Source organism: Clarias gariepinus, chromosome 19 (assembly GCF_024256425.1).
Source record: "Clarias gariepinus isolate MV-2021 ecotype Netherlands chromosome 19, CGAR_prim_01v2, whole genome shotgun sequence".
NCBI lineage: Eukaryota > Metazoa > Chordata > Actinopteri > Siluriformes > Clariidae > Clarias > Clarias gariepinus.
The window spans coordinates 27,735,358-27,748,776 of NC_071118.1; the positions used below are offsets into that span (position 1 = coordinate 27,735,358).

Below are 13,419 nucleotides of genomic sequence, written 5' to 3' on the forward strand. Positions count from 1 at the left end.
TTGAAATGATAAGCACAGGTTAGCATGAGCTGCTTATCAATGGATTATTCCTGTCAGGTCACTTTTAACTTAAAGTAGCCGTTTATCATTATGAGTGTTCACGTTAAATAAAATTAAATATAAATAGAGTTTGTAGCATGTACTAGCTGCTTTGTAATCATTAGAGGATTATTAAAGCTTCATGAGGAGACTGATAGCAGGAAGATTTCATACAGAGACACAATGAGAGCGGAGTGTGTATGTATCTAGTCAGTGTATAAGTGATGAGACTATGAGGTGTGTAGTGTGTGTGTGTGTGTGCGCGCTATTTTTGGGTATCTGTGTTGTACTTGGAGTGTGTAATAGGAGCACAGATGTTAACGTTTTTACAGCTGTGGAGTGTTGGAGCGTTTGTGGTGTTTAGGACCATTGTACTATATACGTGTATGTATGTATGTGTGTGTGTATGTGTGTGTGTGTGTGGACACTGTGTTGTGTCTCCATACTCTGTGCGTGTCCCTACATGCAGTCCACCACATTGCTCGAACCCTGACCCACGTCTCGAATCTGACTGATGTGTGTGGCGCAGACGGCCACGCCCGCTCCGGCCCTGCAGTGAGACACCGAGCCCACCAGCTCCCATCTACACAAACACAAAAACAAACTTTTATAAGCAAACAAAACTTCCCTGAAATTCAGGAAGTTATAACCAGACAGGATGACAGAGAGACAGACAGAAAGACAGGTAGGCTGAAAGAAATAGAGAGAAAAAGAGAGAGACACAGACAATGTCAGACACAAAGGAAGGAAGGCGGGAAGACAAACATACAAGAAAGTAAACAGAAAGAGGCAGGCAGACAATATATAAAAAGGTCAGACAGAAATGCAAACAGACAGACAGGCAAGTAAACTGAAAGAGAAAGAGCAGACCAATACAGAAATGCAGGCATGCAAAACAGTTAAGAGCCACAGAGACAGGAAGGCATGCAGACTGAGAGAGGAAGGAAAATTATAGACAGACAGAGAGAGAGATAGATAGATAGATAGATAGATAGATAGACAGACAGACAGACAGACAGACAGACAGACAGACAGACAGATAGATAGATAGATAATCAGACAAACAGGCAAAAAAGCAGGCACACAGTAATATACAGTCTGGGTCTATAATTTTTTTATCATAGGTTTATGGTAAAGGATTGAGACAGGATATCAACCAAAAATCCAGAAAAAGCACATGATACAAATGTTATGAATTAAGTTGCATTTCAATGAGGGAAATAAGTATTTGATCTCCTACCAACCAACCATACTTCTGCCTCTCACAGACTGGTTATGTGCTCCTGTGGTACACACATTAATTTAAGAAGGTGCTCCTAATAACTATGTGGTATGTGTATGAAAGCCACCTGTCCACAAAATCTCTATCTTCCATTCAAACCTCACCACCAGCGGCAAGACCAAAGAGCTGTCAAAGCAAGTCAGGAACAAGATTTTAGACCTGCACAAAGCTGGAATGGGCTACAAGACCATCAGCTAGAAGCTTGGTGAGAAGGAGACAACTGCTGGAGCGATTATTTACAAATGGAAGAAATACAAAGTAACAATTAATGGCCCTATATGCAAGATTTCACCTTACGGAGTAAGAATAATCATGAGAAAAAAGAGGAACCAGCCCAGGACCATACGGGAGGAGCTTGTGGATGATCTCAAGGCAGTTGGGATCACAGTCACCAAACAAACCATTGGTAACACAATACGCCTGCATGAATTAAAATCCTTCAGCGCAGCAAGGCTTCCCCTCCTCGAGAAGACACATGTACAGACCCGTCTAAGGTTTGCCAATGAACAGAGAAAGATTGGGATAAACTGCTGTGGTCAGAGGAGACCAAAATTAAGGCTCTTTGTCATCAACTCGACTTGCTGTTTTCAGAGGAAGAAAAATGCTGACTATGACACTAAGAACACCACAGACCCTACAGTCAAGCACGGAAGTGGAAACATTATGCTTTGGGTCTGTTTCTCTGCTAAAGGTACAGATTGACTTTGAGAACCTCCTGAAGATGGGTTGTGGATGGGTCTTTCAGCATGAAAATTTCGGCAAGGATTTCTCTACCAAGTACTAATTCGTGTTTTGCTTGGGGATCAAATACTTATTTCCTTCATTAAAATGCAACTTAATTTATAACATTTGCATCAGGTGCTTTTTCAGGATTTTTGGTTGATATTCTGTCTCAATCCTTTACCATAAACCTATGATAAAAATAATAGACCCTTTATTTCTTTGTAAGTGGGCAAACTTAGAAAACCTGTAGGGGATCAAATACTTATTTCCCCCCACTGTAGAAAGATTAGTGGTGGATTATGGGGTTAGATGAAGGGAAGAATGGCAGTATGGATGGTGGTGGGAAAAGTGGATGGATGATGGGGACTGATGGGATGACAGGAGGCATGAAAGGAAGGATGGTGGGATGCTTGGAGGAACAGAGGAATGATTGGATAAATAAAGCAAAGGATGGTGGGGTGGATAAAGAGAGGAATAAAGGAAAATACAGCGGGATACATGAAGGGGACAATGGTGGAATAGATGAAGAGTATGGATAGTGGAATGGAGGGATGAATGGAGAATTGGATTGCAGGCTGGAGAACTGGATAAAGGAATGAATGATTGAGGGATGGATGGATGGATGGATGAAGAGATGGAGGAATAGATGGAGGAATAGATGGATAAGTGACCTATACATTTGAGCAGACAGAGAGTCACTGTTCCAGGACACTGTCCCCTCACCTGTTCATCCGCGGCTCGAACGCCTCCACCGTGTTCAGGTAAATGTTGCCGTTGTGCCCGCCAACAGCAAAGACCCGCCCCATTACCGTGGCGACACCGACTCCACCCCTGGGCGTGGTGAGCTCAGTCACGTAGTCCCAGCGGTTCATCCTGGGATCGAAGCGTTCCACTGAACTGAGCGGGGAGTTATCGTCAAACCCACCTGAGACCACACACACACACACACACACACACACACACAAACACACACACAGTTAGTAGAGCTATGTTTACTTGAACATACTGACATACTGTAGCCTATCAGTTGTGCTGTGCAAAGTATTGGCGCCCCTCCACCCAATGCAAGGCAGTGTGGTGTATTCCTCCACATGAGCTGTGTGTGTAAATCTGATGCTTTTATTAGTGTCAGGTTCTGAGCACGAGGCTACCAGGTGAGCTGCCCATCATCATTAAAGTATAAAAGCACCCACACGTTTAATTAATATCCTGATATACTGTAAGTAAGATCAATAGTACTGAAGTAAGTGTGTGTGTGTGTGTGTGTGTTTCATAGTTTCAGTGAAGCAGGAGGACGGAGTAATCAATTATACGACCCATCTAAGCTAAAGTTCAACATTCAACTGTTCTAAAGATCTAAGTCCATAAACGAATCCGAGTCATGCGTTAATCCTAAATATCGGTCACTTATTCACAAAACCTGCACTTCTCACCTTTCTCCTGATTTTTCCTGTAACGCTCGTGTGTCAAAGGTCAGCTGTATTAAAACCTTGGTGGTTTTTTACAGCGGTCAAAACACACCAGAAAGTAATGAAGCTAAAACAAAAACTCTGCTCAGGGCGGGATCACGTCACACGAGCAGCCGTCTTTAGTCTCTGGACCTGAGGAGTACTTGGTGCACCACCCTACCTATGACGTAAAGGCAGCCGTTGAGCTCGCTCACTCCGTTTCCTGCGCGCCTCTGCCCCATCTCTCGCACGTCGCTCCACTTGTTGAGGTGCGGGTCGAAGCGTTCGACGCTCGACAGCGAGGCGACGCCGTCGTTCCCTCCTACGGCATACACGTGGCTCTGAAGTCGAAATACCACGACACGTGTTAAAACAAATACCTGGAGAAATCACACCCATGATGCTTTGCTCTCTCGTTCTCTCTCTCACCCCTAAAGCGACAGAGCCCACTCCTCCTCTAGGGGTGTTCATGGGGCAGACGGAGCTCCAGCGGTCCGCCTCGATGTCGTAACGCTCCACGTCGCTGAAGCACGAGTTATCGTCCAGACCTCCTATTGCGTAGATCGGACCCCCGAGTGTGGCCAGTGCTATGCCTCGCCTACACACACACACACACACACACACACACACACACACACTATAGTACTGTATAACCAAAAACGCAAGACAACAAGGGGAAAAAACGTCTTGAACTGACCTTTTTGTGTTCATGGAGGCCTTCATCATCCACTTGTTGGTGAGCGGGTCAAACATCTCCATGTTGCCCAGGTGCTCGCTGCCGTCATGGCCGCCCACAGCGTACACCTTTCCTACAGACACACCCCGGTTATCAGTTCGTCAGCGTTCACTTACTCCTGTCCTTCAATACCAATCGTTCACATCCCTCTCTCTCTCTTTCTGTCTACATGTCTCACTCTCTGCCTCGGTCTGTATCTGTCTCAGCCACTCTCTGTCTTCCTTCATGTCTCATTCTCTTCATCAGTCACTCTATCACTGTCTCTCACTCTTTCACCATTTCTCTCGTGTCTCCCAGTTTCTCTGTCTCTCAGACTTTCTCTCTTGATCTGCCTACATCTTGCTGTCTGTTTCTCTGACTGCTCTCTCCTCATTTTTTACTGTTCAAACACAGAGAAAAAAGAGACCAAGTGAGAGCATCTGTTTTAATCTCTCTCACCATCCCTGTATTGGTCTCTCTCACCGCACTTGTCTCTCCCTCTCTCTGTCTTTTGTCTTTCACTCGATCTCTTTTCCTCCAGGTCCACCACTCCCTGTCTACCTCTTTCTATCTGTCTACATGTCTCATTATCTGTCTTTCTTTCTTTAATGTCTAGCTGAATCTGACTCAACTGCTCTCTGTCCCCGTCTCGCTGTATTGGACCACGTCCCATATCTTCCCCTTTTCTCCCACTGTGCCTCCATGTCCCACTATGTCTGCCCTTTCCTACCGCTCTCTCTCTCTTTTTTTTCCCCCCAGTCTCCTTGTTCTTTTGTCTCTTGACTTTTTTCTCACTGTCTCTCTTTTTCTGTCTTCCTCCCTCATCCCTTGTCTCTCATTCTGTCTCCATCCCTCATCCCTTGTCTCTCCATCTGTCCCTTGCCCCACCTCTCTCCCTCTCTCATTGTGAGTCTCCCCGCTCTTCTTCCTGTCTCACCTTCGACAGAAATGACTCCCACATGTCTCCGTCTGCTGTTCATCTCAGGCCCGAAGAACCAGCTGTTCTTGCTGATGGAATAGCACTCGATGCTGCGGAACGGATCACCTGAGCCACCGCGGCCCCCCACGCAGAACAGTACGCCTGCATGAACAGTGCTCATGGTCAAAGGTCAACAGCAGGCTTTTTTATTTTTTCCATCTGATTTTCTCCCTAATTTAGTGGTGTCCGATCCCTCCCCGTCACCAGGGGGCTCCCACATTAAGGCTACTACTAACACTCAGCCGGGAGGGCTGAAGACTATCACGTGGTTCCTCCGAACCATGTGACCCGAGCCAATCGCATCTTTTTGAACTGCTCACTTATGCACCGTTGGGGGCGGAGTAACACACTCGGAGGAAAGCGCTATCCGCTCCTTCCGCGTGCGCAGGCTTACAGACGCCCTCGATTGGCTGTAGAGCCGTGATTAATGTGGGAGCACTAAGTACCTCTCATCCCTCCCCTCTGAGAGAGCACGGCCAATCAGCTCTAGACCTCCGGCTGCGAGAGGTTACAACATCAACCGGGAATCAAACCAGCGATCTCCGGATGATATGATGAGCACTTTACCACTACGCCACTCGAAGGCTTTATTTAAAATTTTTAAATACAACCTCAACTACTGCAGAAGTCTACTTATATTCTCCACAACATGTGTACTGTGTGTGTACGTGCGCTCTGACCCGCGGTGTGCTTGCGAGGCGTGGTGCGGACCGAGTACTCGAAGTCAGGCACGCTCTTGTTGCTGAGGTGCAGGTGGTAGTTCCTGGCCTCGTCCAGCAGGTCTCTGCAGCTCAGGTCGGCCTTGATCATCTCCTCTTTGGCCACGGTGCCTGTGAGAAAGTCCACGGGAAGCAGAGGAAGACGCACCTGCAGCTCGGGAACAAAAAGCGCCCTGGGGTTAACGTTTCTGTTACAGTGCTGAATATAGAAACAGACTGATTGCAGCCCTGACCATTATTGGTAACTCTGGTACCTGAGTCATGATCTGATTGAGCCAGAGCTCGTGGTGCTGTGGATTGGCTTTGAGCCACTTGATGGCGGCGTCGTAGACCTGCGTCTCGGAGTGAATGTTGAGGTCACTGGAGCTGAGCAGAGTCTTGAGGTGTTGCGGCGAGACGCGTGTGAAGTCGTCGCTCTCCAGCACCTGGCTGAAGTGCTCGCAGGCGTAGCGGTCGGCCATGTCCATCAGGTCCACGCGGTGGTGGCTCTCGGCAAAGGTGCGCACGGCGAGGCAGTTGGACGGGTGGAAGTGGGCCTTCATGTATTCGCAGCACGCCCGTGCCACCAGCTCCACCTGCAGGATGCAGGCAGCATAGAGCAGCGGCTGGACGTTCTCCACCGTCAGGGTCAGGCGGGACGAGTAGGCGAAGCGCACCAGGTCTTGGATGGCGTCGCCGTCGAAGTCGCGGATCTCGATTAGCTCCTGCTTGGCTTCGGCCATGTCCGAGAGGAACATGGCACGGAAGTACGGGACCACGCACGCCAGCACCAGCTTGTGGCAGGGGATCAGCTTGGTGCCCACCTTTATTTACAGAAATTTACAACAACCAAATAATTATTTTATAAGTAGTGCTTATTTGTTATCATCATTATTAATAATAGTATTAGTGTCATGAGAGCCAGTCTTCTCAGCCTTTACTTCCCCACACATCTGGTGTTTTCCCCCCACACTTACATGACCTTGTATGGAGTTTTGTGGGTGTCAGTGTAAGCAAATGATCTATGTCAGGAACGTGCTTTACAAATAAAATCAGTCTCTCTGTAACGCATCCGCACACATGTTCGAACGACTAAAATGTTTATAAATGTGCTTCTTTCATGCAAGAAACAAACCGCTCGATGCATGGTGCAGTTACAGGACCGTGATCGGTGCTGAGGTCACGTGATGCGGGCCGTACCTTTAGCGTAACGTCACAGAGTTCCCCGTTCTCGTAAAACTGCCGCAGCGAGTTGTGAAAGTCCTTCCAGGCTTCTTGAGCCTCAAAGACGAACGAGCCGTCGGCCGCGCACTCTGCCTCGGCCGTACGGGACGCGCACATCGTCCTGGGCTTGTGCTGCTTTACGGTCTGAGCCGCCGTGTCACCCGGTGCCATGATCACTCACACACACACATACACACACAGTCTATCACACACATACACACACCTGCAGAGGGAAAGTCTGAGGTAAGATGCAAATCAGGCAAGAAACGCAGTCAGGTTCAAACAAGGTCCTGCTAACTGGCTGCTAAAGTAATGGCACCCTAGTAACTTCCTGTGGACAGAACTTTTCTTTATTTTTAGTGCTCAGTTGTAGGAGTGTGAGAGATCCACACTGTTTGGCTAAATTAATAATTACAAAACTTTTATTTAGTTGTAGCATTAGTGAAGTCACCCACCTCAACAAGACTCAATGCTTTTTTAATCATGATTATGATTTAGTCTTAATTGCTCATTTATTTAAAAAAGTTTTATGATGATTTTAAAAACTATTTAAATTAAAAAAAGAACAATGATTTTACTGCTTCTTTATGGCTTTTTCACTGTTAAGCTCTTAGAGCGGCAGACTAAGAAAAAAAAAGATCCTAAACATTGTTAAGTCCACCTCTGGATGGCTCAAAAGAGAGAGAAAAAAAAAAAGCTTCGGAAAGGCCTCCCGTTAACACAAAAGTTTTATTGCAGTTGTTGCTGTCAAGGATGCCACATTCATTTTGGGGGCAATGACTTTTTCACATAGGGCCAAGTAGGTGTGAACAGCTTTTTCCCTAAATAAATGAAATCCTCATTTAAAATTTCACTCGGGTTATTTTTGTGTAATATAATTTTTTTTTTGATGACCCAAACTATTTAAGTGTGACAAATGTGCCAAAAAACTAAACTTTTTTTCACAGTACTGTACCTAATTTTAATTTATAACAGGTATAAAAAATGCTGTTATTGATAATAAAGTACAAGAAATTAGGTATACTTTACAGTTACACTTTTTTTTTTACATTTGTCTTATTTGAACTTGTATTTAGACTGTTAACTTGCTAATTTAAAGTTTTAAAGCTTATTTCTACGTGTAGTGTGTTTTGAGTATACATTACTATTTACAGTATAAATAGTACTGTGCGAAAGTATTAAGCACCAAGTTATTTTTTTTAATTTTTTTTTTTTAAACAAACTTTTATACGCTTATTTTATGAGTTTGTAATCAAGTCAGTACAAACAGTATTTGCAAACATTAGTATATCCAGGGGAAAAATGAATAAATAAATAAACAAATAAAAACCTTACAGGAAAATATCTGAAGGCCAGAAAAGAAAGCAGCATATTATGCAAAAGAGCACTTTTCAAACCCCCCCAAAAACCAGACAAAAAAAAAAAAGCTTCTGGGTTTTGGTTGCATGAAAATGAAGCAGGCGTGACAAAGTTCTGAGAGTAAAACTAAGCAGCTAATTTCCTTATTAAACTGCACACACCGTACAGTACCTCAGACTTTATTTTAAACACAGGCTTGTTCATAACCAACAAACAACAGACACCCCCCTTCTCTTTTCTCTCCATGTGAGTATTTATGTGACAAATCTCACATTATTCTCCACAATAAAGCCCGTGTTCTCTCGTATCGTCCGGAACTGAAAGAGATTCCCATCGTGGCTTTGTTTTAAACTGCATCACATCAGAGAGGCCCACGCAGTACTGAGTGAACTTTAACTCTGATACAGTCTGAATGGACTGTCTGTAACTCACTCACCTCATCAACATTCACTCAGCGATGCGTGTGGTTGTGTGTGTGGTTGCGTGTTTGGCCTGGCCGCGACTTCTACAGCGAGACTCATCAATGGCCCCTTGTCTCTCTCGGGACGCCTCGCTCACTGAGCGCTCCCGCTAGCGTCCTCATCCCTCGCGTTCCATCGCTGCGATGCCAATAACAGGAAAAGAGAGAGAGAGAGAGAACTTCCTGAAGATAAAATAAACCATGTTAGAGTGTCTTGAGTTAGTTTATTCCTCTTTAATATCTCACTGGATTAAGCCACAGACCTGCCTTTTAAAAAAAAATAAAATAAACCATTTTGTGGCACGCACAAAATAGAAGGATTTTACAGAAAAATAATGATGATTCCCTTATAGCAGCACAAAATGTGTTTTGTTTCACACATACCTCAGTAATGACATTTTCACTACCCGAAATACGACACACTTTTTGTCTATTTACTACTTAAACAACTTGTACATATTTTTGGTACATTACAGCAGCTTCCTTCCTGTTACTCAGGAACCACAAAGCAAAACTCATCTCAGCTGAAAACATCATATGAGTAACAGTTTCAGCTTCAGGTCTCGCATCAGAAACTCCTTTTCTAATTATTATTAACTATGTGCCTCCTTATTAATTATTAGGGACGAAAATCAGCAGTCACCTCCCCATACAATATCATTACGAAAACTTGGTGCAGATTCGATTTTTTTTTGTGAATTGTGAATCTATAAATATCCTGTTTCGATATTACCCCCCAAACCGCTCCCACCCAAAGTTTTTTTACAATTTTAAACCTTGCCTTTAAAAGTATTTAAATGTAAATCGTAACTTATAACATTGGTTTTGTCACATGAAAAAGTACAGCATTTACACAATACAAACAAACTTCAAACACAAGAGTTTAACATTTAATTTTAAATTAAACAAAAAGCTGCTATTTTTACTGAGCAGTATGTATCTGTGTCATCTTCATCTGAAAGGTTCCAATAAATCAATCAAGACCATCTGACCAATCGGAATCAAGGATTTAATAGATGTGTGGTATAAAACTAATGCAGAAAAAGACATTAGTTGGAAGTAAAGTGCATAAATTGTCACCTTACTGATGCAAAAGAGAACTGTATTTTGTTTAACACGACTTCATAAAATATATACAGCTGTTCATTAAATATGATCCCGAGCTCTAGTCACGTGACTGTCTACACAGATTTTATCCATCATGTAAACAGCCACCAATTCACATTATACTCCTCAACTGATTATTCATTTATTGTGATTATTCCAGGTAAAATATTTACCAAATAACGTTACTGTAGGTGTTAGTTCATTGTTATGGATCAGAGTTTTATATCAACATCCATATGCCAATTTTAACTCTTAGCTTAAATAAATAAATTAAAGGTAACTATTAGAGATGGGGTGAAAAATTCAATTCAGTTATGAATTGTAATTCTTTTCTGTGATGATTCACATATCCCCACACTGACCTCAAATTATTATTATTTTTTTACATGTATAATAAAGATGAACCGGTTGATCAACCAGTAAGCAGAATTAACTGGTTTTCAATTTGTCCAGCCTGAGACATAAGCATTACACTGTAGTTAGTTCATACTGTCTACATTCTAATGTTATAAGGAACAGGCTACATTTAATTCATCTTTATACTTTTTAAAGGTTTTAAATTGTAACAAAATCTGGGAAAAATATAACATCGAATTGAGATGTTTATAAAATCGAGAATTGCGATATGAAGAGAACCGACACCGCGGTACCGTGATAATATCGTATCGGCTGCTGTTTCCATCCTCAGTTAATTATTATCTGGTGTTTATTTTCCTCCTCAGGATTAAACACACAGTGTAACAGAAATAACCTTAATGAGTTCCCTCCTGACAAACAGGCGACCCGTAAACGCGATATGAACCAGTTCTCTAAAATAAACCCTCTAAAACTCATAAAATACCTCCAAATATTCGTCCTTAGTTTATCCACTTACCTTAAGCCTTTACATTAGCATTAGCATTAACATTAACGTTCAAACCCACTCAGGTTAACGTCTCGTTCATACACACCGTGCACGAGACGTTTACATTCGTCCTCGGAACAACCGGAAACGGAAACATTAGCACACACAGCGAAACGAAAATTAATAAGCTTTTTAACAGATTTGTGATGTGATTGTAGATACTTTATATAAAAAGTCTGCAAGTCGATGTTTTTACCTTTAGACCAAGTCAAGCGCAGCCTGAGCACGCGGATTTGACGTTATTTGTTGTCAGAGGCAGAACAGCACAGGATTCTGGGTAATGGAGTTCAAACTCTCAAGTGCAGCGGAAGTGCTGGAGTTTCACTGTGATTTATATTGTTATACTATATATTTTAAGAAAAAGGCAAACAAAACGAATAATTTTCACTTTATTTCACATTAGTTTTTATTTATTTATATTCCTTTTTATATTAATATTATGTTGATCATGTACTATAATTTCTTTTAATCATGATTATTTAATTTTCACATATATAGCATTATTTGTTTATTTTAACAACAAAATTAAACATATTATTTTATATTTATTATTTTATATGATTATTTTTTATGTATTATTATTAAAAGATTCATTTTTAAACAAGATTTAGTTTATTTTGTTTATTTTTCTTCATCAAATTTAATACAGAAAATCTAAATGAAATATTTAAATTATAATTAATCTGACCATAATTTTTAAGTCTTTTTTGTTTTACACATTTGTGATTCTTTGAATTATGAATTGTTTAGGACCAACTCACATATTCAAACCGTTCTTCCTTTTCTGCAAATTACCTATTGTGTTATTTTGTTAATTAAAATGTGAATCTAATTAATTAATTAATTAATTATTAAAATTACATTTTATTATCAAAAATAGTTAAAGTTAAACCATTTTAGGCATAAGAAACTGGTCCAGATTAGAGGACATACTGGGGAGTCAAATTATTTGATTCACTTAAACAACTCTGACAAAACATAACCGTAAATAATTTTATTTATGATGTATGATTTTTTCTGAAAGCAGTAAATCTGATATAAAAATAAAAGGAGTTATTTGTGCATCCATGACTCATATAGTCTTTACTTATCTTGATTAGAAAACATGAGCATTTCCTTTTAAAGACAGACAGACAACAAAAAAATCTAAATATTTTCAAGGAACACAGCTAAACACCATCATAATCTTCATCTTCATCAACTGAGAGTTTGATTTTGACTTGACTATTCGTGACTGAAACTAATCCAGGCTCAGAAATCACTTAAATGCTTGGTAAAGTTGCATGGAAAAAAAATCAAGAGTAAAAACCAGAGCCTTGTTTAAGAGTAAAAGTAAAACCATTTCCATACACACGCACACACATGATGTGATGAGAATGCACAGGATTGAGACTAAACAGCCGTGTATCCATAAGAAAACCACTTGTTAGTGAGACTTATCAGAAAAAAAAAGCCTTCAGTTTGTTAGGGAGCATAAAGACTGGACTTTGGAGCGATGGAAAAAGGTCATGTGACCTGAAGAGTCCAGACTGACCCTATTCCAGAGCAATCGGCGTGTCAGGGTGAGAAGGGAAGCTCATGAAGCGCTGCTCCCATCATGCATAGTGTCCACTGTACAAGCCTCTGGAGACAGTGTTATGATCTGGGGTTGATTAGTTACTCAGGTCTAGACTCAGTAACGTTATGTGGCAATAAAATGGAGTCTGAGTGTTTGTGTGCTCTGGTTTCAGGGGAATTTATGCCTGGTATTTACCTGGTAATAAACCTGTGTGTGTAGTTTGCAGCCATAGACTCAGCAGGTCAGTGTTTGATGGCAGCGGGGAGACGTGGATTTGTACATTACTCTTTATCTATTAGGAAATAGAAAAAATGAAAAGTTTTTATTTGTTGTGTGTACAATCATCAGCTGTTATATTTTCATAGATACGAACTGGCCTCGGTTCTACGAACATTCGTAGATGCAAACAAATTACGGTATTAGCTTACATGTATGCATGTATACATGGTACTTGGTAATCGTAAACCAAGACTTGTTCGTTTTCCAAAAAGTTAAAATTTATTACAAATAATAGCACAGTGATAGAAAATGTCTGTTCTGTAAAGCTGTCCTGATGGTGAATAATCCTAATTTCAGAAAATCCACAACAAGCCAGTGTTTACAGTCCAATACAGTGGAAAACAGCTCTGAGACAAAATGGTGTCCGGGATTCCCCTTGCAATTTAAAGGCTCAGTGCAGGGAAAGGGGACAGAGATTTAGTCAAGTGGATTGGTATGCTGTACATTGTATATTCGTGTCAAAGACATACAAGACTTACTTTTTTGGACTTAAGAACAATTCTGACTTATGAACATGCTCCTGGAATGGAACTCGTTTGTAAGAGTGGGCGACCTGTATTAAAGGTTTTTACACTTATACACACACACACGCAAACGCAAACAAACACGCACACGCACACACACACACACACTCCGATTAAAAA

At 41.5% G+C, this 13,419-nt stretch overlaps 1 protein-coding gene across 4 annotated transcripts; it reads right to left on the reverse strand.

Annotated features, from left to right (window-relative positions):
* Positions 1-307: 307 nt before the first annotated feature.
* Positions 308-11,187, reverse strand: klhl8 (kelch-like family member 8). Of its 4 annotated transcripts, none has more exons than XM_053479113.1 (11): positions 11,135-11,187; positions 8,904-9,110; positions 7,085-7,331; positions 6,160-6,708; positions 5,867-6,059; positions 5,145-5,288; positions 4,190-4,301; positions 3,922-4,090; positions 3,674-3,833; positions 2,768-2,969; positions 308-622 (listed from the first exon to the last, which is right to left on the reverse strand). In XM_053479113.1, the coding sequence occupies exons 3-11, from the start codon at positions 7,277-7,279 to the stop codon at positions 499-501; spliced, it is 1,848 nt and encodes a 615-aa protein (XP_053335088.1). In that variant the 5' UTR covers positions 7,280-7,331; positions 8,904-9,110; positions 11,135-11,187; the 3' UTR covers positions 308-498. The 4 variants fall into 4 exon arrangements, with proteins under 4 accessions (XP_053335088.1, XP_053335089.1, XP_053335090.1 ...); XM_053479114.1 differs by having other exon boundaries at positions 8,904-9,066; positions 11,135-11,168; XM_053479115.1 differs by lacking the exon at positions 11,135-11,187 and adding an exon at positions 10,677-11,127 and having other exon boundaries at positions 8,904-9,066.
* Between the last annotated feature and the right edge of the window lie 2,232 nt (positions 11,188-13,419).

Excerpts from the sequence above, each read along its gene's own strand:
- klhl8 (XM_053479113.1), bottom strand. The coding sequence starts at position 7,279 with ATGGCACCGGGTGACACGGCGGCTCAGACCGTAAAGCAGCACAAGCCC. Across the intron at positions 6,709-7,084 it reads TCTGTGACGTTACGCTAAAG|GTGGGCACCAAGCTGATCCC; the intron begins GTACGGCCCGCA and ends CTGTAAATAAAG. Across the intron at positions 623-2,767 it reads TTCGAGCCGCGGATGAACAG|ATGGGAGCTGGTGGGCTCGG; the intron begins GTGAGGGGACAG and ends GTGTTTGTGTAG.